We start from the raw sequence: 27,660 nt of genomic DNA, 5'->3' as shown, positions 1-27,660 counted from the left end.
GGTGCCGCAAAAAGGAGCGCTCTGATTGGTAGATTCGGAAAATTTAAACTCGAGGCTGATATATAAAACGGGCTGACCAAGACTTGAGACTACTTACTACATGTGCATTTTATTTTATTTAAGGTATTAACTATTATGAGGAAAAAATGACTTTAATAGAGGCTATTGAAAAAGGTATAAAATACAATAAAGAATTTTGCAGATGTATAAAGGTATATCAACAACATTTTATTGGCCAAATGATACAACTTGTCACGTTGCAACAAAAGACAAAATTATTACAGAACTTAAGTCACTTTTAAGCTTTACATATTTTCCAGCATTCAAGTTCTCTCATGGGGAAAACATTTACCACAAGTTCACACTAGTATTGATTTACAATTGAATAACACGTTCCTCAAGACCACTTCCATTGAGAGATGTCATCAAGTTGTACACAAGCTCTTGCATATATTCCCTTGAAAAAGAAACAAATGTACTAAAAGCACATGTTGTAACACCAAAACAAAATAGCAAAATTTTAACCAAAGTGATCACAGTGCTGCAGAAACAGACCGCTATGTATGGAGCTGACCGGTGTGTAGTGGGCATCAAAGACAAAGCAGGCAGCTAGAGGATTAGCATTTATGCTAGCACCCTCAGCTCTACCGCCATATCCCGATGCTCGTATCTACAATGTGCGTGTATGTGTGCGCGTTTCGTTTTTTTATTCGCCACACTCCAAAGTCATGCTCGGCAGTACGGTCCGTCTCAAGTGAAGAAGGGTGGTGGCACAGCACTCTGCTGGGGTGTGGTTTGCTTGACCCATCCCGTCCCCTGACCTCTCCCGTGACCTCTCCTCCTTTGGCTTCTTCTCTCAGTCTTTACACTTAGGCCTTGATCTCTGCTGGAGGGCAGTATAGTACTTCAGAATTCTCAGATGTAAGTTCCTCTGTAAGAGATGGGAGGTTATAGGGAATTCTGTGAGATGTGCAATGTTACATAAATAGAATATTTGCATATTCATGAGGCAGAAGCTTTTATTCAATTCCATTTCGAGTACAGGCTACCATATTTGGCAATCACTTTCACTCATTTAGCAAGATTGTTTTTTATTATATTTCCCTAATTTCTAGCTATAGGGAAAAAAAATCATAATTTTTTATATACAGTACTGTGCAAAAGTCTTACCGTGGGTTCACACCAGCCGCGTTTAAGGCGTCTAGTTTGCCGCTTGAACATTTTGAATGCATTCACGCGTCTAGAGCGAAGTAGACGCACAGAAACAGCAAGCATTTGACGCGCGTCAAAGGCGAAATCCGCTTCTTGTGGGAGGGGCAAGTGCTATGCGGTTGTCTGTTTGCAAGATGGCTGATGTTAATTGTGCATTCATTGAGAGAGTTACCGGTTTGTATTTGGTCACCTTACTATAGGGGGAAAATAGTTTGAAAAACGGCAGGAATGCCGTGGGTCGATAAACGTCACATGACTCAAAAGTAAAATGTGTATTTACAACTTATCAGGTTGCCCAATGTCGTCACTGACACTCTTCCAAGCGAGGTCCTTTTATTCCTGTCTCTATAGAAATAAGAACTTGTGTAGTATAGCTCCGGGTGACTGCTCACGGACATCAAGCGTTCTTCCATGAGTGACTTCAGGCGGGGCTGCCGCCACAGCAGCAAGCAGGCTCCTAATTGGTTAATGGGCCGCGAATCTACCAAATTTGTCAACTCGGCTTCAGACGCAAATTCGCGTCAAACGCAAAATGCACAAAAAGCACCATTTGCGCGTAACGCGCCAGACGCTCAATTCGTACGAACTAGACACGCCAATGAGGCGGAATCGTGTCTACCGCGCTAAACGCCTCATTTGCTGCGCAAGACCAAATTCACGTCAAACGCAAAATGCACAAAAAGCACCATTCATGTTAACGCGTCTTCACATTGACTTAACATTGAAATCACTTGCGCTTGCTACCGCGGCTGGTGTGAACGCAGCACTAGGCCACCATGCTACCATTAGATTTGTTGTTTTTGCAATTGTATAGTGATCATAAATAATTCATTCTCAGTCTCATTATTAGAACACAACCAGAAAATACAGGAAATGTGTATGTAGTATTATAAACAGTATAAAGGTATAAGCTAAAGTGTCAAGTATTTAGGGTAACTCCCCTTTCACTTGAGCAATAGCAGGCAGCTGCAGGATATCTTAAACCTAAATAAAATTAAATCCTAATCGAAATGACTAAAATCGGAATGACTTCAGGTCTCAAGATGTGTATGTAAGACAGGTCACACTAAATACTGACTGGTGTCTGAAGAAGACATTAAGTTCTTAAAATTGTTTTGTTTTTAATTTTGTGTACACATTTCCTGTATTTCCTGTATGTATCTTAAAAACGAGTGAAAAATAAATATGGATGGACATTAAAACTTTGCTAAAACAACAAAGCTGGTAATGGTGGCTTTTGCACATGACTGTATCTTTTTGTAAATACATTTTAAGAAGACACTGCTAATTATACGAACCACCAATCAGGAAAAAGTAGTGCCGAACAATACGGCAACCAGGAGGCCATACAAAAAACCAACAACTCACCAGGCAGGACACATTTCCACAAGCCATATGTTTTCCCTACAGCAGTCTGCCACAGACGCAAAGTACCATCCTCTGATCCACTGGCATAAAGCTCTCCATCAGGGCTAAATCGCACGCAGTGTACAGGCCCGAAGTGTCCCTTATATGACTCTGAACGGAAGACACAATCATTGAAATGTTTTCATAACATTTGCTCATGCAATTCATACACTACAGGTTTGATTAATAATTAAGTTATATTTGTACAAAACAAAAATATTCCTACCCATTTCCTCCTTGGTACCATAGTCATATTTGTAGAGTTTGAAGTCATCTCCTCCCGCAACAAAGAAGTCTTTCTCGGGATGAAGAGAGGCCGAGTGAATAGAAGCAGGGGCATCTACAGTCTTTATCAGATCCAAACTGAAGACAACAGACATTGGATTGAGATTTATCAGCTCTCAGTACAGTTTTAAGGACAGTTTGTCTTCCAATTCAGTCCCCAAGGTTATATTTGGATGATATTACATATTGGAGGTTGGTTTTAAAGGTCACCTAATATGGCAAAGATGTAATATTAATCTTAGGTGTGCCCAGAATGTCCCTGTGTGAAGTCTCAGGTCCAAATACCTTTAAATGCAAATGAGCTGCTGTTTCCCTCCCTATTTACTGTTATCTATATACTGAAAACATGCAGTTTTTAATATGACAATCACCTTACTTCATTATTCATAATGAATGTGGTAATGAATTATGTATAAATAAAATAGAAATTATGACCCAACTGTGGACTTTTGACGGCTGTGGGCGGGGCCTGTGCAAAGTGATGTCAGTTTGGTTAAACAGCTTGTCCCATAATACTGTTGAGGCTTTACGGGGATATCAAAAAAGGAGTGAGGAGATGTTTATCATTACGGGGGGCTTTGTACACACAATTATGTTCAAACAACATATAAAAGTGATTTTCTCATATTAGGTGACCTTTAAAACATACACTGTCAGCAGTCTACCTGTGGGCTTTATAGAAAGCGATAGTTTTTCCGTAAGTGATGACGAGAACCTCGCCATCAGGAATATACTCCATGCTGCTAACCGATGCATCAAACGACAGTGTCTTCACTGCCTCCTTTGTGTTCTTGTCCCAAAGTCTACACACAAGAGCACACACAAAGTCAAACCAATGCAGAATGACATATAACGCATAACCGGTTGTCAATAGTGCACACTAATCGTGCAAGGCATTTTGCACTCACCTGATAGTTTTGTCATCGGCAGCGGAAAGAATCTGTTGGTCATTGTTACACCAAAGAGCTTTCTTTATCGCAGAGGTATGGCCTGCAATCTCCAGGGGTTCTGCAATTTAAATGTCATATAACTTTGTTATTTTGGGTATTGGGAATGTCTTGATATACCTAGAAATGTCAAATGTTACTCTTCATACCTGCTTCAGGTTTGTTGAGGTCATAGATGCGCAGCATTTTATCATTCCCGCCAGTCAGGAGACAGCTACTGTCCTATTGATTAAGCAAATGCATATTTATTGGGCATATGTCACTGGTTTTAAGTGTGTGTTCTTCTTCTTATGTCATTTATTGGCACATGCATCAAGTGACATCATTATTGTATTAAACACGAGTAATACCTGTGTGAAGTTTACAGATTTTACAATGTGCTTGTGTGCCAGGGTGAGGACCTCATCTCCAGTGACAGCATCCCACACCTTTCTGCCAAAGGTAAATTAAAAGGGACAGTAACGGTGTTAAAAAATCTTTGCTTGGGCAGTTTTCCCCAAAATTGGTTTTCTTAGTCCTTACGCTGTAAAATCTGCTGCGGCCGTAGCTGCTTTCGTAGCTTCTTTATTTAAGGTGGCACCCCACACGGCACCCTTGTGACCCAAGAATGTCCCGATCCAGTCCCCGGTGTCCCCTTGGCGCAACATAGGTTTGCCATCTGAAATGCACACAAAGAATGAACATGTGGATATCCAAGACTAGAGATTTAACAAAGACTTTACTTTTTAGTGTGGTTAGCTAAGAACCACAAACAGAAAAAATATAAGACATACCTTTACAGGCACTAATTAGGAAATATCCATAAGGGGTTATTCCACTAAACGCCAAATCCACAACAGGTCTGGTGTGTCCAGAACAGGTGAGAGGAGTCTGTCTCATAGCCATACTCACTGGAGACCTGGAGAGAAGTAAAGAAACGTGAAAACCTGACTATTCACATTGACTTTCACTTTATTATACACACACAGACTTTACAATGTGTCAAACTCTTATACACATCCATTCAGCGGAACAGATGGGCTGGCTAACAGCAGCTTTGCTAGCTAGGAAATCAATCATTACCTTGCAAAGGCAACACAACAACGACACACAACAGTCCTACGCGGCCAAAATAAGCTTTGGGGAGGATCGAGCTGCACTCCCAGCTACAGTGCTGTGCCACCAGCTACACAAAAGTGCAACTCGTGCGTGTGAGTGTGTGTGTGCGAGCTAAACTCGAGCCCTCGCTAACGATACAGGAACATAATGGAAGCGGTGGTGTGAAGAACGTGCATCATTTCCGGCCCGCGGCGCCACGGGATTGGTCAGCAACGGGTCACGTGACACGTTTAGACGTCATTTGGGAAGTATTTCAGAGCTCCTTGGAAGTAAAATTAATTTCTAAAGTAATAATAGCTTATTTATTTTGGCTGTTTTACGTAAAGATATTGTGTTTAGCCTAAATGTGTTATCTTATTAAAATTGTCGAACTGATTGGGTCATATATACGTTAAGTTAAATTACAAAAAGTATATTTTTTATTAAAAAATAATATGCTTGTAATTATATAATTTTCCCATACCATTTTTTTGTATATATTTAAATTCAGAAGTGTTTTCTTCGTCAAACTGTAGTGCTCGGAATTCTGCTAAAAACAACATTTTCAACACATTGTTTAGATTTGTGTTGTTTGTTTTTTAATGTTTTATATCTTAATGTATTTTTTACAAAATAATTAATAAAGCTAGGTTTGGAACAGATAAAGTTTAAATTTTTTACATTTTAAATAATATTTGAAAATGACAAAAAGCCGTCATATGATTAACAATATAACAAGTTTTACCTGTTCTGGGATCCATTGTATGGTCTCACTTTGTTTTAATATTTATTTAATATGCTTACACGTGGCGCAAATATGTTTGAATGCAATTTTTACATGATGTAATGTTGTTATGTATTTCTAAAACCTAATGACCTTTGATTGAGTCTATGAAGAAAACTTTTTACGCCGCGCCCCTGTAGAATAACAATGTAAAGCAAAAAGCGATAAGTGCGCTTCTGTTTCTCCTTATCTGTGATCCCGACAGATACACCTGGACAGGATGCGGCCAGAAATGTTTTCATATAAACATCCAAATGGAAACAATCTGTCCGAACCTTAATTTGACAAATTCTGCTGTTACATAACATCCAGTGATAACAAACTGACGTGTCATCTCATTGTAGTTAGTGTCATGGGACATATTCCTGAGAGACAGCCCAGAGAAGTTTCTAGAAAGACCAACAAAATATGTTGAAAAAGAAATAAATTATAACAGATATTAGTTGACATACTCTATGATAATATATATATGCGTTTAAAATCCATTATCAATAAATATAATGACTTTTAGACGATTTCTGATCCTTTGAACATCTGCTAAGGGTCAGTCTGTGTCCAGTAAATGGCTATAAATCGTGAGCACAGATTTTATTATTTGTGACATCAAAACAGAAAAGCAAACACCGATTCATCTTTACCTATATTACCTTAGTTACACAGTAACGCTGAAAGTTTATTGATGCAAATACAAAGCAACTTGTGAGTCATACAGTACCAGCATGCACTGCGACGGTCTCTTAACACCCAGGGGTGGGATTATCCGCGAGCGTTAAAAGTACAGATTCATTTAAGAGATTCGGTTCGTTTGGACATATGATTCAATAAATCGAACCCCCAAACCATCACTTAAACGAAACACGTATTTCTCATTTAAATTATTCTACTTATTAAAGCATACGCTTAGCGAGTATTGGTTAACACACCTACAAACAAATGTTATACAGTCGAGTGAATTCTAAACATGTAACGAATCGACACAAGGGAATCATTCCAAAAGAACCAGTTCAAAAGAACGATTCATGAACACAGGAGGCGTAACCGTGCAACGCTCAAGCTCAAATCCGCACCCATCTTTACATGATCGCATTCATTGAATCTTCCCTGCTGTCGACCAGAGCTTTACCCAGTATCGAACCAGTAAAAGCAATCGTTAAAAGCAATGGCCAATTACATTCACGTTCCCGAATGCGCGCCGCTGGTTCCTAAATTAGACGTGACGGTGGACGAGCACGACTACAGAGCCGGAGCCCTGAAATTGATCAAGACGCTCAGACCCCGTTGGAAACCTTCCGAGGTCAAAATGAAGGTAATTCCCACACTTTCCCTTAATGCTTAAAACTCGACTGCTCCAAGTGCGGCAAAAAGCCGGCACGAGCTGACAAAAGCTAGATGCACACGCGTTATATAACGCAGAAGGCCAAGTTGAGTCTTCAATTCCTGAGCTGCGTCACCAGATGGACCCAACTGCACCATGGCGCGCGACACAGACGCGAAAGCGAGCCAATGCGAGCTGTCAAAGCGGTAGTCTTGCAATGCTCTTATTCATGAAAACGTGTGTTTGTTTCATTTATTTACAATTCTTAGGCTATTAAAACGGTAAATGTAATAGAAAGATGAATTGTTATAGTAATATTGCAACGGGAAATGTGTGGGCGGATGATCTCTGCAGTTTGATATATTGTAGCTTATAATGTAACGTTAGATGTTACTGTACACGAGTTTGATGAAATACAAGTCTCTCTCTCTCACTCTCTCTCTTTCTGTGTGTGTGTGTGTGTGTGTGTGTGTGTGTGTGTGTGTGTGTGTGTGTGTGTGTGTGTGTGTGCACGCTCCACTTTTGTGGTTTTAAGGTGCCAAAACGTGCAAAACAAAACATAGTTTATAAATGTGTAATTATTATCTAGATTATTAATTGCTGTATATATGATAATGCAGGTAAGGCAATATGGTTGAATTGAAACATAAAAATACTGTTTTTCTTATTAGACACGTTTTTCTGACCTAGTTTTTGTCCTTTACGTCATAATACTGTCATAATAAAGATACTGACTTATCTTTAAATCAGTAAATAATATAAATGAGTCTCTATATCGCTGATATATATCTCTGATATATTGCATGTCTCTGGGTAGATTAGTTACAGAGACCTAATGTCAATAAATAGAAGTATATTTTTGAATCTCTAAAGCAGTGGATCACCAGATTCCTGGAGATCTACTTCCCTAGAGAGTTCACCTGAACCTGCTAATCAAGCTTTTCACAGCTACCTAAAAATTAAAGGCGGATGGGCTGAAGCAAGGTTGGATCTAAATTATGCAGGAAGGTAGATAGGAACAGTGTTGGGTGACCACTGCTTTAAAGTTTTGACTTATACAGATATGCAGTATCAACATTCCTTATTTCTAAAATTAGTTTATAATTTATAGCTGTGTGGCATGATTCGTTTTAAATTGGCACTGTATTAGTAGTTAGCAGTGCAAAAGTCATGGGTTAGATTCCCAGGGAACACATAAAATGTATATTTGGAAAGCACTGTAAGTCGCTTTGGATGAAAGCATCCGCCAAATGCACGAATGTAAATGTGACACTACCCATGCATCATTGATTGACCTGAGGCGTAAACCTGAGAGGGCAAACGCCTTGTGTACTGATTGAAAAAGTTCAACCCATTTCGCAGAACTGTTATTTCTTGACGATTCCAAGAACGCATCGTGCAGGCATTCCTATATTTCCTGAAATCTGTGTTGGATCTTGCACTTGACTTGTCTTAGGTTTTCTTGGAAGTCCAATAATATAGGAACCTGCATGTATTATTTACTATTGACCACCACAGCTTTGAAAGTCTGCAGTGTGACGGTTCAGGTTTCTGTTGCCTTGGTGCTCGGTACTATGGCAATAGAAATCTTTCCTTTTGCCCTGTGCCCGTCTCGAAACCTTAAATACATTTTTTCAAATGCTTAGTTATAGCGTTTGATTGAACTTCCTCCAGTTAAAATATAAATATGATTTTGATGATTTTACAATAATAATTCCTTCATTCTGACAGCTGAAGAGATCATGTTAGTCGTTTTAACATATCAACAATTTTGGTACCAATATTTTCTCTTAAAATAAGTTAATAAATGTAAGAGTATACTTATTTTAAAAATACTTATTTTAAATAAAAATCCAAATTAAAAGTCAGCAATCTGTAATTCTTGAAAGCCGATTAGCCGAACAAGGCTTGGCATGAGGTGCGGAAGAGTTATTTCCTTGTATAAACAAAACTGGTACGGGTGTAACCTGCTTACATGTGGGAAAGTAATAAGATACGTTTTGGGTTGTTTTAATGAACCTAAAAACAAAACAGGTTGCTCAGCACATGCCAGACCCCTCTGACGCTGGCGGAAATAAAATTCCTAACCCACTGTCAATAAAGGGATAGTTCACCCAAAAATAATAATTCTGCCATCGCTTCCTAAGAAAGTATTTTGCGAAATGTTAATAAGCAAACAGTTGGCAGTACCCATTGACTTCAGCGGTATTTGGTTTTCCAACTATGGATGCCAATGGGTACCATCAACGTTGTGCTTAATATCATTTATACAAATATTTTCTTTGTGTGTTCAACAGAATAAAAAATACAGCCATTGAACCGATAATGAGCCCTATTGACTTCCATAGTATTCTTTTATCCTACTATGGAAGTCAGTGGGGCTTATAATTGGTTTGGTTTTAAACATTCCCCAAATTATCTTTCTTTTATGCAAATTTATACAATATAAGACTGAGTAAATGATGAAAGTATTTTCATTTTTTTGTGAACTATCCCTTCCACATAGTGGAGAAAATTGAGCCCTGGAATGCTAGGTTTCCCAAACATGCTTCATTTACATTAGTTAGACAATGCAAATTTGTTCAGCGCTGTCACATGGAGTTGCTGTCATCAATTTAAATAAACTCAAGTGACATCTGATTCAAACGCCTTTATTTGTAAACTAACATTGAGGATAATTGTGTTTTGTTAGACATCAGCTGTCAAACATCCGTGTTGTTAGGGCAAAGAAGTTTGCATTGAACTATTTGGTGCCATAGCAGTGCCTTGACATACCCAAGTTTGAGCCTTGACTTCGGTCTTTTCCCAAACTCATTTCATGCTTTTCTTCTTTGGAACTTCCCTTCACTACCCAATTTTCTATAATGGGTAGAAATATTTTAATATAAACATTTGTTCTGGTCGGACATTTAAATTCCCCTTTTTTCCAATCTTGCAAAGTGCGAGTTTATTAATCTGCTGACTTCAGAGTGAAATAAATGCAAAAGGAACTAACAAACATGCTGATGCAAACAAAGGTTTTCTGATGCATCTCTTAAAAGGTTAACCTCAAACCATCTGCGCTAGTCGATAACAACACTCTTTGCTTCTTTTCGCAGTTTTTCACTGACGGCATTACGAACAAGCTGATTGGCTGTTACGTCGGTGGCTCCATGCAGGAGGTGGTCCTGGTTCGCGTCTATGGGAACAAGACGGAGCTTTTCGTGGACCGGGAGAACGAGGTCAAGAGCTTCCGTGTCCTCCAGGCGCATCGGTGTGCGCCACGCCTCTACTGCACCTTCAACAACGGCCTGTGCTATGAGTTTCTGCAGGGTATGGCCCTGGAACCCGAACATATCCGCAGCCCTGCCATGTTCAGGTGGGAAAAGATCAAAAACATTAATTTAAGTCTTCATTCATTCTCTATAGTCGGATCAAGGCCAGAACATTGTTGTCCTTCGTAATACTGCTCTAATTGATTAAGAACTAGTGTGAAGGAGATTGACTGACGTTGACCATTAACTAGGCAGACGTCCGTCTCGAAACCCCAACCTTCACCCAGTAATCTCTTAAGACGACCAGTGACGCATTGCAATCTTGCTCACACGCTGCCCAGGCCTTCTGCCAATGTGTATGAGTTCTCAGACAGCTGTGAAAGAACAAGGCTACTGTGTTAGCAGGGTGATAGCAGAAGTGCTGGCCGATAAGCTATTTTAAACAGTTTCATTTTAAGGGGTAGTTTTAAAAAGCAGCATTCATTTCCGACTTCAGTAGAACACACATGCAATTATGAAAAAAGTGGAGTGGAGCTTTTAGGGCCTTCTGTAATAAATTGCTTAATTCAGTTTCACAAAGCAGTCTGAATTATGTTTTTAATTAATCTTCATTTTCATACAAAATATCAAAATATCGATAACAAAATGGTAACTTACATTACTTAAATTTTGCCCTGTTCCCCACACAGCTCATATGTTTCAGAAACAGATTGAGTCCTTTTTAGGGGTCGACCGATTTTATATATAAATATTGGTATGGTGCTTTTAAACCACTTTAATTCTGAGAACTGTTAATAATAATACCATTAATATTAATAGTAGCAATAATAACATAAAAAGTGCCAGAAATTGGTTTTGAAAATGACCTATAATCATATAATGGTCAATATCGGTGCCGATAATCGGTCGACCCCTAGTCCTTATTGAAGCTTAAAGGGACATTCCACTTTTTTTTGAAAATATGCTAATTTTCCAGTTCCCCTAGAGGTAAACATTTGATTCTTACCATTTTGGAATCCATTCAGCTGATCTCTGGGTCTGGCGCTAGCACTTTTAGCATAGCTTAGCACAATCCATTGAATCTAACCATTAGCATCGCGCCAAAAACAACCAAAGATAACCAAATAGTTCAATATTTTTTCTATTTAAAACTTGACTCTTACATCATGTACTAAGACCGACAGAAAGTTAAAAGTTGCGATTTTCTAGGCAGAAATGGCTAGGAACTATACTCTCATTCTGGTGTAATAATCAAAGACTTTGTTGATGTAACATGGCTACAGCAGGTGTAGTGATATTACGCACTGCCCGATAATAGTCCCCTGTAACCAAAATGACTATCAAAATTCTTTGGTTATTTTTTAGCGCAATGCCAATGGTCCAACCAGATTCAATGGACTGTGCTAAGCATTGCTAAAAGTGCTAGCGCCAGACCCAAATGTTTAACTCTAGGAGAGCTGGAAAATTCGCATATTTTCAAAAAAGTGGAATGTCCCTTTAAGACATAAATGCATAAATTAAACAACTACAAGAACCTCAAAATGTAGTTGACTAAATGAGGACAGCGTTTTCAGTTTTGGCTGAACTGGCCCTTTAAGTAGGACACGGCTCCAACATCGGCCGAGAATTTATCATATTGTATATTACACTGTATTACATACATTTTGCTTTTTTAACAGGAACATTGCAAGGCAGATGGCTAAGTACCACGCCATACATGCCCATAATGGTTGGGTGCCCCAATCAGACCTCTGGATAAAGATGACCAAGTTCTTTTCCCTTGTGCCTTCACATTTTAATGACCCTGAGAAGGACCAGAGGTGAGAAGAGCTGGAAGGCAACATTTTATCTATTTGCAAATTTTATTAAGGCGTTTCTTCTGCGAAATAAAACAAGTAGGGAGTTGTGCACAGTACCACACCCTCAGGTATAATAATGTCTTAAGGCAGTATTAAAGCAGTCACAGGACATTCACATCTTTAAAGTGCGATAATTAAAGTACTCGTACCGACTGCCAAACAACGCACATTAACTGGCAGTGACGTATAAAATGTACTAGATTCCTCTCATTTTTGACATTTCGCTAACCGTTCTCATTGTGGATTGAAATAGCCACCCAACGTAACATGACTCATCTTGTCATAATTTCTGCTTCGTGCAGAGATCCACGTATCAAGTACGAGTACATGACAACACACATTTAGCTGTCAATCTATAAACCGGTTGAACGGCAATGTATATATCAATGCTTTCTGATTCATTTTGCAGGTGGGAATTTTTCATAAGGCAAGTAGATTTTTACGTTATCTGGAAAATGCCTTGCCGTGATGTTTAAAGCAGTCTTTGTAGGGATGCAATGTGGTTGTGGCTTACTGGCCTAGAAACTGCAACTAATTATTTTGATGAAAGTGTGATGGGTTGCCTTTAAGTGTTTTTGCAAACACACAGTGTCTCTGTGGTTACTTAACTATTTATATACTCACACAACTATACTCCAAAATAACTCGGTCTTCCTACTAACTTGAATTCATGGCTGTGTTGAAGCTAGTTTTGGTTTTGTGTGTTTACATTCATAACATATCATCATTTAATCGGTAAGGGAGGCATGCCCTAACTCAATCCCACTCAAAACAATGCAGAAATATGAGCATGTTTTAATAAATGCTTGCATGTTGAATAGAAGTGTACATAGAAGGGGAAGTTCTGGGACTATTTATTTTAATTAATCCCTTTTAATTCAGTTAATGTAAATGATCATGAAAACTGCATTCAGGCTATTTAGCATACAATATAGAAAATAACGCATTAAGCCATTTTTGACCACTAGTAAAGTACTTGCGACTTGCGTTACATCACAGGACAACTTTGAAGTGTAATTTATAGCATGATTTTCATTTCGTTTAAATAAATGGAGTGACAATCCTATTTGTTATTCAACACTGGGGATATCATATTTTTCCTAGGCTATATTTCCATATGCCATATTCAAAATCGCAAAATTTGCATTATGCATTTGGCCGACGCTTTTATCTGAAGTGACTTACCTTGCATTCAAGGTATATGTTTTATCAGTATGTATTGTATGTTCCCTAGGATCAAATCCATGATCTACCATCTACCAGCTGAGCTATAGGAACATCATGCCATTATTCTCCTTCATGACCTTTCAGAAACTTCCCAAATATTTGATTATAGTTTTAACGAAGTGAACGATATTTCAACTTCCCGTGTGCTCTGTTTGCAGGCTGAACAGCGAGGTCCCCAGCGCGACCTGTCTCAGAGAGGAGATGATCTGGCTTCAGCAGAACCTTTCTAAACTGGGTTCCCCAGTCGTTCTCTGCCACAACGATCTGCTGTGTAAGAACATCATCTACAACCAAAAGGAAGGTGAGTCCTACAAGACCAATCAGCTACGTTCAGCCACAGAGTTTGTTTCCCCAACCCCCAGCCTCAGGTAGGCTTGAATTAAGTGTTTTCACCTAAATTTAGTATGGATGCCCTTCCCTAAAAGATCTTAAAATGGCATTTTCATCAATGGACCAGGTGAATTCACCGGTTTCCATAAATTGTGTTTTTTTTTGTGTGTTTTCTATATCAAAAGCAAATGTTTGTGTTGTGCATTGGGCATTGTTGCTGTTTACAATCTTCATATTGTATAGACTGGCGCCTGTCCCGGGATACCGGACAGGTTGGGAGTGAATGCGGGTGACTTGGAAGAAAGTGGGCAAGTGAGAAAATAGCCGTAGTAGAAAGCCATATACGTCCTTAACTGATAATCACATATCTGTTGAAGCCCTAAAGGTACCAGCTGCCCTAAAACTGTACTTGGACCAGTAAATAATTCACAACAATAGATTACACATTCGGTCATGGAAGTCTGGTTCGGGAACAGGGTTTGGAGGCAGCTACGACCTTGGGCACTTGTTTGTATTTAAACTTCACAAACCATAACTTTCGGAGAGGAAGGAGGCCACATTTGTAGAAAAAAAGCCAAGCCACTTCCTCTTACTAGCGTTTAAAACGCAGACAGTTTTCACAGTAAAACATGAAATGTGTTTTTTTTTCTGTCTCTGCCTCCTGTACACAAAGAGCTACAGAGAAAGTAAAGAGCGTTTCGCAATCGCCAAGATGTACTTGTTTTTGTTTTTGTTTCTATTCGTAGTCACTCAGGGAGTCAAATAAGTTTGAGAGTCCCACAGGCTCGACCTGCTCAGGAAGCCACCATGGCATTTACATAGAGGCAGTAAATCGCGGCCTCATTGGCTGGCTATTCGACCAATGGGGATGCTGTGTTGCGGGGGTGTGCGTATGTGAGATGAGCCGTGTTTGTTGTTAAAGGGGAGGCGCCCAATGGCCTCTCTGCAGTGAAGCTGTGTGTGTTCTGTGACAGATGTGAGTTTGCCAAATCTCTTCATCTGCTGCACAGGGCTATAGCCACTGACTGGAGATGTTCAGTGTGTCCCGCTAGGACGCCACCGGGTCTGGTAACCACCTCACGTGTCTCTTTCTGTAGACCAACACTTCTGTCCAATGTCAATCAAACTTTTCTTGCACATCGTAAGCTTTAGAGCACTTGGAATGCAAGGCCAACACACGTAAACAAAATTCACATTTGAAACAACCAAGCAGTGGGTTGCTTTTAAAGGGGTCATGTCATAAGGAATTAAAATTTTTTTCATCTTTAGAGGAGCTTGATGTACTGTGAAAAACAAATACTAACTAGTAACGTTCAAACTCAAAATTGTATGTTTTTAGCTAGTGAATACATTTAAACTAGGACTGTCAAAAGATTAATCACATACAAGATGAAAGTTTGTGTTTGCATTATATATTTATTTATTTATTTATGATTTAATTTTAACTTTATTTTCTTTATGTAGATTTGTATATATTATATATACAATACTATAAAAAATATTATAAAATTATAAAAAATTATATAAATATTTTTCTTAAATTTATACTTATGTGTGTGTGTGTGTGTGTGTGTGTATGTATATATTATATGTATTATAAAAAATTATATAAAAAATTTAAAATATAACAAATATTTTTCTTAAATTTATACTTATATGTGTGTATGTATATATACATAATAATTACACATAATACACACACACACACACACACACACAAATATTATGCAAACACAAACGCTTATTTTGTATGTGATTAATCACATACAAAATAAAATTTAGTTTTTTTGCATTATATATTTTTATTTAAATAATAAATAAATGAAAAATAAGTAAATATTTTTTTAATTTTAAATGTATTTATTTCTTAATTTTAAATTCATTTTCATTTATTTATTTTTATTTATTTAGATTTGTATATTTTTTATTTTATATTATATAAAAATTAAAAAATATAAATATTTTTTCCTTATACACACATGTATGTATAAATATTTAACTTTATTTTCATTGATTTATTTTTATTTATTTAGATTTGTATATATTTTATATTATATGTAAAAATATAACAAATATTTTTTCTTAAATTTATACTTGTATGTGTGTATTTATATATACATTCAATTACACACAATACACACACACACACACACAAATATTATGCAAACACAAACCTTTATTTTGTATGTGATTTATCGCATACAAAATAAAAGTTTGTTTTTTGCATTATATATTTTTATTTAAATAATAAATGAATAAATAAATAAAAAATAAATAAAAAATAATAGAAAATGAAGTTTAAATGCATTTATTTTTTAATTTTAAATTTATTTAAATTTTATATAAATTCAAAAATAAAATTTTTTTCTTATATTTATACATATAGGTGTGTATTTATATATACATTATATACACTTTTATTTTGTATGTGATTAATTGCAATTAATCTTTTGACAGCCCTAATTTAAACATGATTAAATTAAAGAGAAATTGTTATTTATATGCATCAGAGGTGATCAGAAATTTGCCCTGCCCAATTATTATAAGACACTAAAGAGTCTGCAGTAAAAAATTTTTTAGATGAATTAATAATTTAAATATAATTTTTGATAAAGGAACGCAAGTATATTATAAGTAGACCTTTAAATAAAAAGTAATAAAAAATGATATGGCCCCTTTAAGAGAACACATACTATACTAAATACTATACATACTATAATAAACTAAATTTAGTTTGCACCAGAGGAGTAAGGCTTTGTATTCTGAAGTCAGCACCGTCCACACATCACTAAGTGACATTATTAAAGTCATTGCTTGCTGGACCACTGCTATACAAACTGTGTGTCACTACGATGCCCATTTTCTCTTCTTTATCTCCTGTCTTTCCAACCTTGTGGCCTTGCAAAACGACGGTCTCGTTTTTGGCATTCTGTAAAGCTGTACACGCGACTCTAATGTGAATAATTTCTTTTTTCCTCTTTATCTTCTTTACTGTGTTGTGTTTCCTCCTTTTAGATGATAAGACTGTGTATGCATTTCTTTCTTTCACCAGACCAGATTTTTCCCGGAAAACTCTGAAAACTTGCAATGGCAACTCGTGCACACTCATATTTTGGAATCGGGGAGAAAATGGTACTTGTTTTCGGTTGAAGCTGAAGTTTGCCGTTTCTGTGCTTCAGTAAAATCGGAAATATAGTGATGAATTTTTGCTGTTTATTCAAATATTTTAAAATGCATTAAAAATTTGCATGGGTGTGTATAGAGTATAGACTGAGGCTCAGCTTTGGGAAGAATTTAAGGAGGCTTGACTAAAATTACATGCGTGCAAATTTTTAAAGGCAAAGCCCACAAAGGAAGATCGTCAAATATTAATAACAGATAAAATTGTAATCAATGCATGCTTTATTACTTGTGCGCTTTTTGTCTTCTGTGCATTTTTCGTATATTTGAATAAAACCCAGATTCTCATTACGCTATGGCCTTTTATTCAAGTTTAGTGTTTTACTTTTTTTATTGTTTAATATAACCTGAAGAGGCATTAAAAATTATAGATTTCCCCCCACTTTTTGGGCACTATCGTTTTTCCAAACATTCTCCCCATCAGCAAACAATACAGTCCTGCCTTAACAATATACCCCTGCCTTTTGGGATGCTCATACAAACAGAGCAGAAATTCAATTACATTTCACCTATAATTTCCCGAAAAATAAAATCACAGTTGTTATTGCAAGTTTCCCACTTTTCCTCTTTCAAATATAACATGCTGTTTGTTTTACATGTGCATGTAATCTGTTTGATTCATCCATTTGTGTATTCTTTCATGCCTATCAACAGAATGCAAATCCTTACTCCTTTACACAGATGTCATTTGATCAGTCATTTTAATTGCATAAACCCCATGTAGTGTTGGTTTGCTAATACAGGCATAGATTGTTACAGTAAAAAAGAAAAAAAAAGGGTTTAAAAGACATCGCCCATGCGTTTTTCATTAACTAATTCATATTTGGTTTCCACCCCACAGGAAATGTCAAATTCATTGACTACGAATATGCTGGGTACAATTACCAAGCCTTTGACATTGGGAATCACTTCAATGAATTTGCAGGTAATGTTATGCCATTATTATGTAAAAGTTGACAAACTCGTTTAACAGGGTTGTCGGAATGTGACCGTAAGTGATTGTGTATGGTTTCACAGGTCTGAATGAGGTGGACTACAGCCTGTATCCTGGGCGAGAACTCCAGTTGCAATGGCTTAGGGCCTATCTGGAGGCATACAAAGAGTACAAATCACTGGGCACAGACGTGTCCAATACTGAAGTTGAGGTGCTCTATGTGCAAGTCAACCGCTTTGCATTGGTGAGTAGTTTCAACTACCGTCCCAGGCAGCATTTACAGATACGAGTCCCCAAATTTTCCCGGACATGAAAAATACAAATCATTAGCAACCCCTTGAAAAATCGACAATTAAAAATGTATATATGGAAAAGAAAGTGGACTAAAACAACATTCGGTTACATTTTTAGAGCTATAGAAAATGTAAAATTTATTTATGGTCACTATTGTGACTAGTGGTGCAACGGATCACAAAACTCACAGTTCGGATTACATTACTGTAATAAGTAAAAAATGGATCTTAAAGGGACACTCAACTTTTTTTGAAAATATGCTCATTTTCCAGCTCCCCTAGAGTAAAACATTTGATGTTTACCGTTTTGGAATCCATTCAGCTGATCTCCGGGTCTGGCGGTGCCACTTTTAGCACAGCTTAGCATAATACATTGAATCTGATTAGACCATTAGCATCGCCCAAAAAAAAATAAACAAAGAGTTATGATATTTTTCCTATTTAAAACTTGACTCTTCTGTACTTTCATCATGTACTAAGACTGAAGAAAAATTAAAAGTTGTGATTTCCTAGGCAGATATGGCTAGGACTATACTCTCTTTCTGGTGTAATAATCAAGGACTTTGCTGCCGTAACGTAGCTGTAGAAGGCGCAATGATATTACGCATTGCCCGAAAGTAGTCCCTTTGGTTACTTTCAAGAGCAGGGGACTAGTTTCAGGCAGTGCGTTTTAGTATGCTAAAAGTGGTACGCCAGACACGGAAATCAGCTGAATGGATTCCAAAACAGTAAAAATCAAATGTTTAACTCTAGGGAAGCTCGAAGTCCTGCCTTCTAGTGAACGAGCCAATCAGCTGCATCCCTTTCTCTAGCACAATGTAAAGCTTAAAGGAATAGTCTACTCATTTTCAATATCAAAATATGTTATTACCTTAACTAAGAATTGTTGATACATCCCTCTATCATCTGTGTGCGTGCACGTAAGCGCTGGAGCGCGCTGCGACGCTTCGATAGCATTTAGCTTAGCCCCATTCATTCAATGGTACCATTTAGAGATAAAGTTAGAAGTGACCAAACACATCAACGTTTTTCCTATTTAAGACGAGTTATACGAGCAAGGTTGGTGGTACAAAATAAAACGTAGCGCTTTTCTAAGCGGATTTAAAAGAGGAACTACATTTTATGGCGTAATAGCACTTTTGTGAGTACTTCGACTCGGCGCAGTAACACCCTCCCTCTCCTATTATGAGAGTGAGAAGGGAGTGGACTTTTCAGGCGAGTCGAAGTACTCCCAAAAGTGCTATTACGCCATAAAATATAGTTCCTCTTTTAAATCAGCTTAGAAAAGCGCTACGTTTTATTTTGTACCACCAAACTTGCTCGTATAACTACTCGTCTTAAATAGGAAAAACGTTGATGTGTTTGGTCACTTCTAACTTTATCTCTAAATGGTACAATTGAATGAATGGGGCTAAGCTAAATGCTATCGAAGCGTCGCAGTGCGCTCCAGCGCTTACGTGCACGCACACAGATGATAGAGGGATGTATCAACAATTCTTAGTTAAGGTAATAACATATTTTAATATTGAAAATGAGTAGACTATTCCTTTAATGAACAAATGTATGCATCTTAATTTTGGATATATAATAGTAAAACCAATAAATAATGTTTACAAAGGTCTGACTTTGCTGAGAGATCATTCTATTCAAGACATTTCTGTAAGAATAGAGTCTTTATTGTTACCCGTGATTTTTGTTCACATGATGGGTAAAAGATTTGATTCAGCCTCGTCACTGGGGTTTTTATATGCTACGTTTTTATAACTTTTAACTTGCTGTCGGTTCTCCAGAATCAACACAAGCAACTTTTGTGCAGTACTGTGTTTTCTTTTTAATGGGCTTACTAAAGGACACATTGTTCCCTTTCAAAGGCGTAGTTCGAATGTTTCTAAGCAACGCTTATGCTGTTGCTGTGAACTCTAATGTCGGGTAGAAGCTGTAAACTCAATAAAAAGGTAAAAATATTGTTTTTACAAGGGCAGCTTGATATTGAAGAAAAATGCCATATGCAGTAACTTGCTAAATGATGCGTTATACGACATATACGATACAATAATGCCTTAAGTTTGTAAAATCATAATAGTAATAATAATAAAATATGTGACCCATCGTGCGTGCGTGTGTGTGAACTGTGAATAATAATTATGTATATATATATATAAATATGCACACATGCATGTATAATTTTAACAAAAACAATTTTTTTATATATTAAGTATTTATATATAATATAAATTATACATAAATATACAAATGTATATACACACGTAAACATTTCTTAAATATATACATGCATGTGTGTGCATTTATCTATACAAAGTTATTATACACACAGTTCACACACATATATGATGTTAACAAAAACTTTTATTCTGCTATAGATTAATCGCGATTAATCATTATGCATGTAAACAAAAACTTTTATTCTGCTATAGATTAATCATGATTAATCGTTATGCATGTAAACAAAAACTTTTATTATAAAACGGGCAGTTTTGGTTCTTCATTCTGATTGGTTGAAACGCGTTCTAAGCCGTGATAAAATACACCGGTAACCTCACGGTTTAGACCACATTACATAAGTATCACTTCGCCACTGTTGCTGCGTACTGATTTATGAAAATAAACACCACAGTCTTTAATCATATTTTTTATTTGTCTACAATTGCACAATTAATGGCGATATCCAGGTAAATGTCAATAAATATTGTTGAGTCATCTCGTCGATAAAGAGAAAACGTTGTCTGAGGAGTTTATAACTCAAGTTCGTACGTCCGCTATTATCCACTGGGTGGCGATCTTACCAAATTTAAACACTGACGCATTCACTCAACACTGAAAACAGCGTGTTTTCATCAGGCTCTGAATCTGATCTCTTACAAAAGTTCTTCACAAAAATGGAATTATCTCCGCTTTTAGCTGAAAAAATTTGAGAGGTCATAAGAGAACAAATGAAGGTAGGATGAAACGTGTTTTTGTTTGAAAACGGATGGTCTGTTCTTTCATTTGATATTTTATGTTTATTTAAAGAAGATAATTTTTCTGCAAGGCATTAAACTAAAACTGGGTGGCAACTTTAAAAAAAAAAAACGCTGACGGGGAAAGAGTTCAGCATGCTTCCAAGCATATTTGATCATCACTTCAACAGCACAATATAAATGTTAATATATAAATTAGATGATTTATAAAATAAACACCACAGTCTTAAATCATATTTTCATTGTGTCTTTGCTGCATCTCTCTGTTGGTTGGGAACTGCGCTCTGTTTCAGTCACACTTGATTCTGAGGAAATACTTTGTTTGGCGGAAGAGTAATATTTGTACTAATATAAATACAACTTATTTGTGTTTTGTTTTATAAAATCCCGCTAACATTATGCATATGAAGTAACCGTTTTATAAACGCAATAAACCCCTCGAAGCGTTGGGTTACCAGTGCATTTTATAACAGCTAAGGGGCGTTGTTAGGCACGACGCGAAGCGGAGTAACCCACTGGTAACCAGCTCCTTCTTGGGGTTTATTCCTTTATTCTGCTATAGATTAATCATGATTGATCTTTATGCATGTAAACAATAACTTTTATTCTGCTATAGATTAATCGTGATTAATCATTATGCATCCCTAATTTGTAGCAATATTTAACAATACATTGTATGGGTCAAAATTTGTTTTTTGTGCCAAAAATGTATTAGGATATTAATTAAAGATCATGGTGCATGAAGATATTTAATCAATTTGCTAACGTAAATATATTAAACATTTATTTATTATTAGTAATATGTGTTGCTAAGGACTTTATTTGGAAGGCGATTTTCTCAATATTAAATTTTTTTGCACCCTCAGATTTTCAAATAGTTGTATCTCGGCCAAATATTGTCCTTTCCTAACAAACCATACATCAAAAGAAAGCTTATTTATTTGATTAAAAAATAGACCCTTATTACAGATTTTGTGGCCCAGGTCACACATATTTAAAAACTAAAAATACATATTTCACATTCTGTCTTTCAAGTCTCTCTGCTATTGACCTAAAACTCTAACTTTTTGAAGTATTAAAATCATTCAGTTATTGCAAATCATTGTGAAATATGTATTGCAACATTCCCAACTTTCAATATAACTTGCAACCCTAGTTTTATATAAAGTACACACTGAGATATTTGCAATAAAAATACATGCAAAACAACATGCATAATAGATATCCTCACTTTTTTTAATGGATTCTTCCTCTTTGTTCTCCCCAGGCGTCTCATTTCTTCTGGGGACTGTGGGCGTTAATCCAGGCTCAGTACTCAACCATTGACTTTGACTTCCTGGGGTGAGATTTGACTTGCTTTTTAACATAAACGTTCAAGCGAAGCTTTAACCCTGACACTTCACCATCACATTTGTTTTTTCACAGATACGCAGTGCTTCGTTTCAGCCAGTACTTCAAGATGAAGCCAGAGGTCATGTCACTGAACCTTCCAGAATAATCTCTCAGGTTACAGCTTGCGTTACTCTCTAGAGAAGAGCTCCCCCTGGTGGACACACATACTAACTGGAACGCTCTTCGGTTTTGTAAACTGAACTGTATGCACTTGTCTAAATATATATCGTTTTAGATAAGCCCCGATCATCTCTGAACCCAACGCCTCATCGAGTTGGTTCAGTGTGGTAGAAAACCAAGAACCTAAGCCCTCCACGCATTTATCTGCTGGTTAAGAGAGAAAGTCATCATCCCAGTGCCCTATTTGTAGCGACGTTTTCAATTGAGTGATATTGCCAATCGAGCAAGCAGCCAGCAAACGACTTGCTACAATGCACAATATCATCGGCTTGGCCTTGTATTTCCCATATATGTGAAAAAGCCCTGGAGAATCCAAAAGTAAAGAAACCCCCAGATACCACTTCAAATATTATTATAATAACGAAAAGGAAAAGTCTGCTGGGTTGGTATTCAGCAACCTGCTATCACCCAAAAGGTCATTCCTACTTGTTTACACAACTTTAAATGGGAGAAATCTGTGTACTGTATAGAAATGATGGGTTTACTGTATGGATAGTTTGGTTCTGTCTAAACACTGAGCTTCGGGCCTGTCTGTTCCCACGAGGGTCGGCTTTCCGACCCAGCTTTGGGGGACCAATAGAAGCATCGTCTCTGTTTCTGAATGAAGATTATTTCTTCATCCTGTCACTGTGAATTCATAAAGTTTCTCATCGGTTTTCTCAGCGCGGTGCTTGGGACGTTAGTAGTAGTCGGATGAGCCGGCCACGCCAAAGTGCTGATATTTCTAGCTTGTATATATTGCACATTTTTCAGCGTAGACAAAAAATACTGTTTGAAAGAAGGTTTTTATACTTATTTAAATGGAGCGACAGTGACCTGCGTGCGTGTCTGGGAGGTTTCGGGAAAGCTCTTTTTATCGGATGTATTCCAGAAAGGCCTTATCGACTGTATCGGCTGCTAGATGCACTAAGCTATCGATTTAACTCGACTTGTGCCGCAACAGCATAGCTATGGCGCCTTTGCACAAGCTGAGAACAAAATCAGTCCTTACTTTGTTACTTTAAATCTGCCCCTTTTTGTTTAGTTTGCAAACAAATTTAAGCTGTGATTTCGGTAACACTTTATTTGCCCCTATCGCGCGTATTAAGCATCACTGTAATAAATCACTTTATCATTTATGTAAATTATGTAATTATTTTGCAGAAATGACATGCAGATAGCTCAATAAATGTTACTCAGTAGTTATTTAAAGCATAGAAATATAAACAGTGTCATTTTCTATTGCAAACCTCAGATCTTGAGATTTAAAGGGACAGTTCAGCCCCACACACATTTTCTTTTTAAATAATGTTATTATTCACTCAACCTCAAGTTGTTACATGTACAATTTCTTTGTTTTACTGAAAATAAAGGAAGATATTTGTAATAAACCAAGAAACCGGAGCACCATTTACTTCCATAGTAGGAAAGAAAATTACTATGGAAGTCAATGGTGCTCAAAAATGGTTTGATTACAAACATTGCTCAAAATATCTATATTTGTGTTTAGCAGAACAAAAACATTTACACAAGTTGATCACATTTTAAGGTTGCGTAAATGAAATTATTTTTATTTTGGGGTGAACTATCCCTTTAAATGGACAGTTCACCCAAAAATGAATTTCTTTTTGTTATCATTTACTCACCCCCATGTTGTTACAAATCTGTATAAATATCTTTGTTCTGATGAACACAAAGGAAGATATTTGTAATAAAGCAAGAAATAGAAGCACCATTGACTTCCATATTAGAAAACAAAATACTATGGAAGTCAATGGTGCTCTAAAATGGTTTGGTTACACACATTGCTCAAAATATCTATATTTGTGTTCAGCAGAACAAAGACATTTACACAAATTTATAACAACTTAAGGTTGCGTAAATTAAATAATTTTTATTTTGGGGTGAACTATCCCTTTAAATGGACAGTTAACCCAAAAATGAATATTTTGTCATCATTCACAAACCCTCGTGTTGTTACAAATCTGTATAAATGTCTTTGTTTTGATAAACACAAAGGAAGATATATTTGTAATTTCAGCAGAACAAAAACATTTACAAAAGTTTGTAACAAATTAAGGTTGCGTAAATGAGAAATTTAGTTTGGGGTGAACTATCCCTTTAAATGGACAGTTCACCCCAAAAATAAATATTTTGTTATCATTTACTCACCCCTATATTGCTACAAATCTGAATAAATATCTCTGATAAACACAAAGGAACATATATTTGTAATGAAGCAGGAAACAGAAGCACCATTGACTTCCATATAAGAAAAGAAAATACTATGGAAGTCAATGGTGCTCTAACATGTTTTGGTTACAAATATTGCTCAAACACATTCATTTATACATCAAGACATTTATACACATTTGTAACAATTAATTTTTTAATAAATGAAATGAGAGATTTTTTTATTTTGGGGTGCAAGAAACGGAAGCACCATTGACTTCCATAGTAAGAAAAAAATGGAAGTCAATGGTGCTCAAAAATGGTTTATTTACAGACTCAAATACTCTAAACTGCTCAAAATATCTTCCTTAGAGAATTTTTATTTTTGGGTGAACTATGCCTTTAAGTGCTTGCCTTCGCGCCCCTGGCCGTCCTCACGTACCTCATTTTCCTGTGTCAGTTTGCCTGTTACACACAACCACGTACAATACTGTAAATATTAGAAACTGTGAAAAGCAGGCGCTATGTATTTTGAAGTATGCTTCTTTTTCCACGCCAGTTCCAGTTTTGGAGCTGTCAATCTATCACTTACATTTTTTGAACAGTCATACACAGAATGCTACATTTTTATTTTGATAATGTGAATGCAATATGTCCAGAAATGATCCTAAATATGAAAATGTATCACTTTTGCAGTTAGCTGTTATGGAGATTAACTGATGATATCTTTGCACTCTTTAGCATTTATTTACAACAGCGATGGGTAGTTTGAAACTTTCAGCCAATTAAAATGCAAAGTTTGGGTTAACTTTGTACAGACCTGCCTCATGCAAGTGGTGTATGTGTACAGCTGTAAAGAAACTGTAAAAGAATCTTTGCTTACTTTGTGAATAACTCAACTTTTTAAAGTAGGGGATGAGATCCTAAAGTGTTGCATCTTCAAATCATTTGAATAGAAATAAAATTCTACATATTTTATTTGACCATTTTTTGTCTTGGCTTTTATTTTTATAGACTGTTAGAGATCATTCATCATTCAATCATTAAAATTGTTAGGTTACAGATTTGTTCTCCTTTGCTTGTTTGTTTAACACTACACAAGCGTCTGAAGTTTAATGGCAAATTGAGTTTTGAATAATGGATTGTCTCGCCACTTTCGTTCACACAAGTGAGTAACGGCGGTGATGAAAAATCATGCCTTTATTTTATGCTACAAAGTGTTTTAGAAAGAAATAATTACAACAGCGCTCCAGTTCATACCGTAATTGAATTAGTTTCAGTCCCTCCAGCGGCTTCCACCGAGAGCTCCACATTAATTACCAAATTCAATATCTGATATTCACGCCTCAACTTATTTCCATTTCACAAAGGTCAAATTACAAACACTTGTCTGGAGTGAATTACAAGTGCCTCAGATAAACAAAACATAGTTATATAATTTAATGCCTACATTTGCATAATAAAACAGAATGGTTATGCATTTATGTCAAATATAATGCTGGGTTGTTTTAACCCATGGCTAGGTAGCTATATAGGCAAACCCAGCAGCCGACTCTGGGCCAGATCTGTGCCAAAGTCAGCAGCTCCGGCGCGGATCCGGTCCGGAGTCGGCTGCTGTCTGGGATTGGTTTAAATGAAGCCAAAATGTGACTAACATAAATTAATTAAACCTGGCAGTTTGGTTTATTCATATTTATTCATAAACAACCCAGCGTATTCCCAAACAGCCCTATATTTTGCATGACAAGGCTTTTTTGCATTTTAACAAAAAGCCCATTTGCTTTTTCCACAACAGGTGGTAGACATGAACCAAATGACTGAAAAAGCTTAAAAGCAGCTGAAGGCAGAAGGAACGAGACAAAGCTTTTATTCAGAGCGTTTCTTTTACCGCGCCACAGGAGGGAGTAATAAAGCAATACAGTTATGGCAACGTGTCCCACGGAGACAAGGTCGTGATAATACGACGTGAGGAATAAAGATGTACAAGGCACAAACAATGCGCAGCGGGTCAGGCGTTCATTCATCTTGATTAGACGTGCCAACCCAATTACAAGCGGATGAAACAGTAATTAGCACAAGTCTCACCTCATTAATCACATAAGACGACTTCAGTCTATTTTTATCTGATGAATGGCTCTTTAAACATGGGGGGATATTTATATTTGGGGTAATTTTACACAGCTTGCTCGATCTAGTTTTATTTCACTGTAACCTCATTAGTTATCATTGTTTAATGGAAGCTCTTGTCGGGGCTAATGTGCGTTTCTGCACAACGAGATGATTTGAATATGCTGCAGTGTTGATCCGATGTTTTGGGGGTATTAATAAGACAGAATTTGGAGGCAAAATATAAAACATATTAGAAATAATAATAAAAACATCTTATGTTTGTGCATAAAGGGGCGGTTTCCTAAACAGGGTTTATGTTATCCAGGACTAGGCCTTATTAATATTAGGTTATTTAAGAAGTTTTTACAAACATACATTACAAAAAACCCTACAGGTGTGCATCTCAAGACAAAACAATGTCAACGATATATGTTAAAATTAAACAGGACAAAGTGTTTTTAAATGAAAGCAGCTCAAACATGCATTTTAGTCTGGGACTAGGATAAACCCTGTCTGGAAAACCGCCCCATATTGGTTTAAAATAACAAAACAAATTCAAATGGGTTCTATTATAAATTACATAATTAACCATTAGCTTAAATTTGATCCAAAGTGACTTTACAAGATTAACATTTTTATCAATATGTGTGTTCCTTGGGTTCGAACCCATGGCATTTGTGCTTCTAATGCAATGCTTTACCACTGAGCTATACACGATCTTGTAAAACCATTTTGCACCGTATTTC

At 36.6% G+C, this 27,660-nt stretch overlaps 2 protein-coding genes across 4 annotated transcripts; one reads left to right on the top strand and one right to left on the bottom strand.

The window, feature by feature from the left end:
- Positions 1-207: 207 nt before the first annotated feature.
- On the bottom strand, positions 208-22,452 carry strap (serine/threonine kinase receptor associated protein). 2 transcript variants are annotated; one of them, XM_055190523.2, is made up of 10 exons: positions 22,314-22,452; positions 4,625-4,749; positions 4,374-4,509; positions 4,202-4,283; positions 4,001-4,073; positions 3,813-3,912; positions 3,570-3,707; positions 2,846-2,982; positions 2,581-2,730; positions 208-931 (listed from the first exon to the last, which is right to left on the bottom strand). In XM_055190523.2, the coding sequence occupies exons 2-10, from the start codon at positions 4,734-4,736 to the stop codon at positions 870-872; spliced, it is 990 nt and encodes a 329-aa protein (XP_055046498.1). In that variant the 5' UTR covers positions 4,737-4,749; positions 22,314-22,452; the 3' UTR covers positions 208-869. The 2 variants fall into 2 exon arrangements, with proteins under 2 accessions (XP_055046498.1, XP_055046497.1); XM_055190522.2 differs by lacking the exon at positions 22,314-22,452 and adding an exon at positions 4,914-5,123.
- Positions 6,745-25,788, top strand: etnk1 (ethanolamine kinase 1). Of its 2 annotated transcripts, XM_073868217.1 has the most exons (9): positions 6,745-7,018; positions 10,126-10,385; positions 11,961-12,101; positions 12,550-12,567; positions 13,526-13,668; positions 17,719-17,802; positions 17,895-18,055; positions 22,350-22,423; positions 22,508-25,788. In XM_073868217.1, the coding sequence occupies exons 1-9, from the start codon at positions 6,872-6,874 to the stop codon at positions 22,578-22,580; spliced, it is 1,101 nt and encodes a 366-aa protein (XP_073724318.1). In that variant the 5' UTR covers positions 6,745-6,871; the 3' UTR covers positions 22,581-25,788. The 2 variants fall into 2 exon arrangements, with proteins under 2 accessions (XP_073724318.1, XP_055046495.2); XM_055190520.2 differs by lacking the exon at positions 12,550-12,567 and having other exon boundaries at positions 6,748-7,018.
- The last annotated feature ends 1,872 nt before the right edge of the window (positions 25,789-27,660 follow it).

Source organism: Misgurnus anguillicaudatus, chromosome 1, assembly GCF_027580225.2.
Source record: "Misgurnus anguillicaudatus chromosome 1, ASM2758022v2, whole genome shotgun sequence".
In the NCBI taxonomy this organism is placed as follows: domain Eukaryota; kingdom Metazoa; phylum Chordata; class Actinopteri; order Cypriniformes; family Cobitidae; genus Misgurnus; species Misgurnus anguillicaudatus.
The sequence above is the reverse complement of the archived record's forward strand: the minus strand, read 5'-3'. Positions and strand labels throughout refer to the sequence as shown.

Bases quoted from the DNA above. Each gene is read 5' to 3' on its own strand.
- strap (XM_055190523.2), bottom strand. From the start codon at position 4,736: ATGGCTATGAGACAGACTCCTCTCACCTGTTCTGGACACACCAGACCT. The intron at 2,983-3,569 runs GTAGACTGCTGA...TGTTGTCTTCAG, and splicing joins GCTTTCTATAAAGCCCACAG to TTTGGATCTGATAAAGACTG. The intron at 932-2,580 runs GTGAGTTGTTGG...CATCTCTTACAG, and splicing joins GTGGAAATGTGTCCTGCCTG to AGGAACTTACATCTGAGAAT.
- etnk1 (XM_073868217.1), top strand. From the start codon at position 6,872: ATGGCCAATTACATTCACGTTCCCGAATGCGCGCCGCTGGTTCCTAAA. The intron at 7,019-10,125 runs GTAATTCCCACA...TTCTTTTCGCAG, and splicing joins CTTCCGAGGTCAAAATGAAG to TTTTTCACTGACGGCATTAC. The intron at 22,424-22,507 runs GTGAGATTTGAC...GTTTTTTCACAG, and splicing joins ATTGACTTTGACTTCCTGGG to ATACGCAGTGCTTCGTTTCA.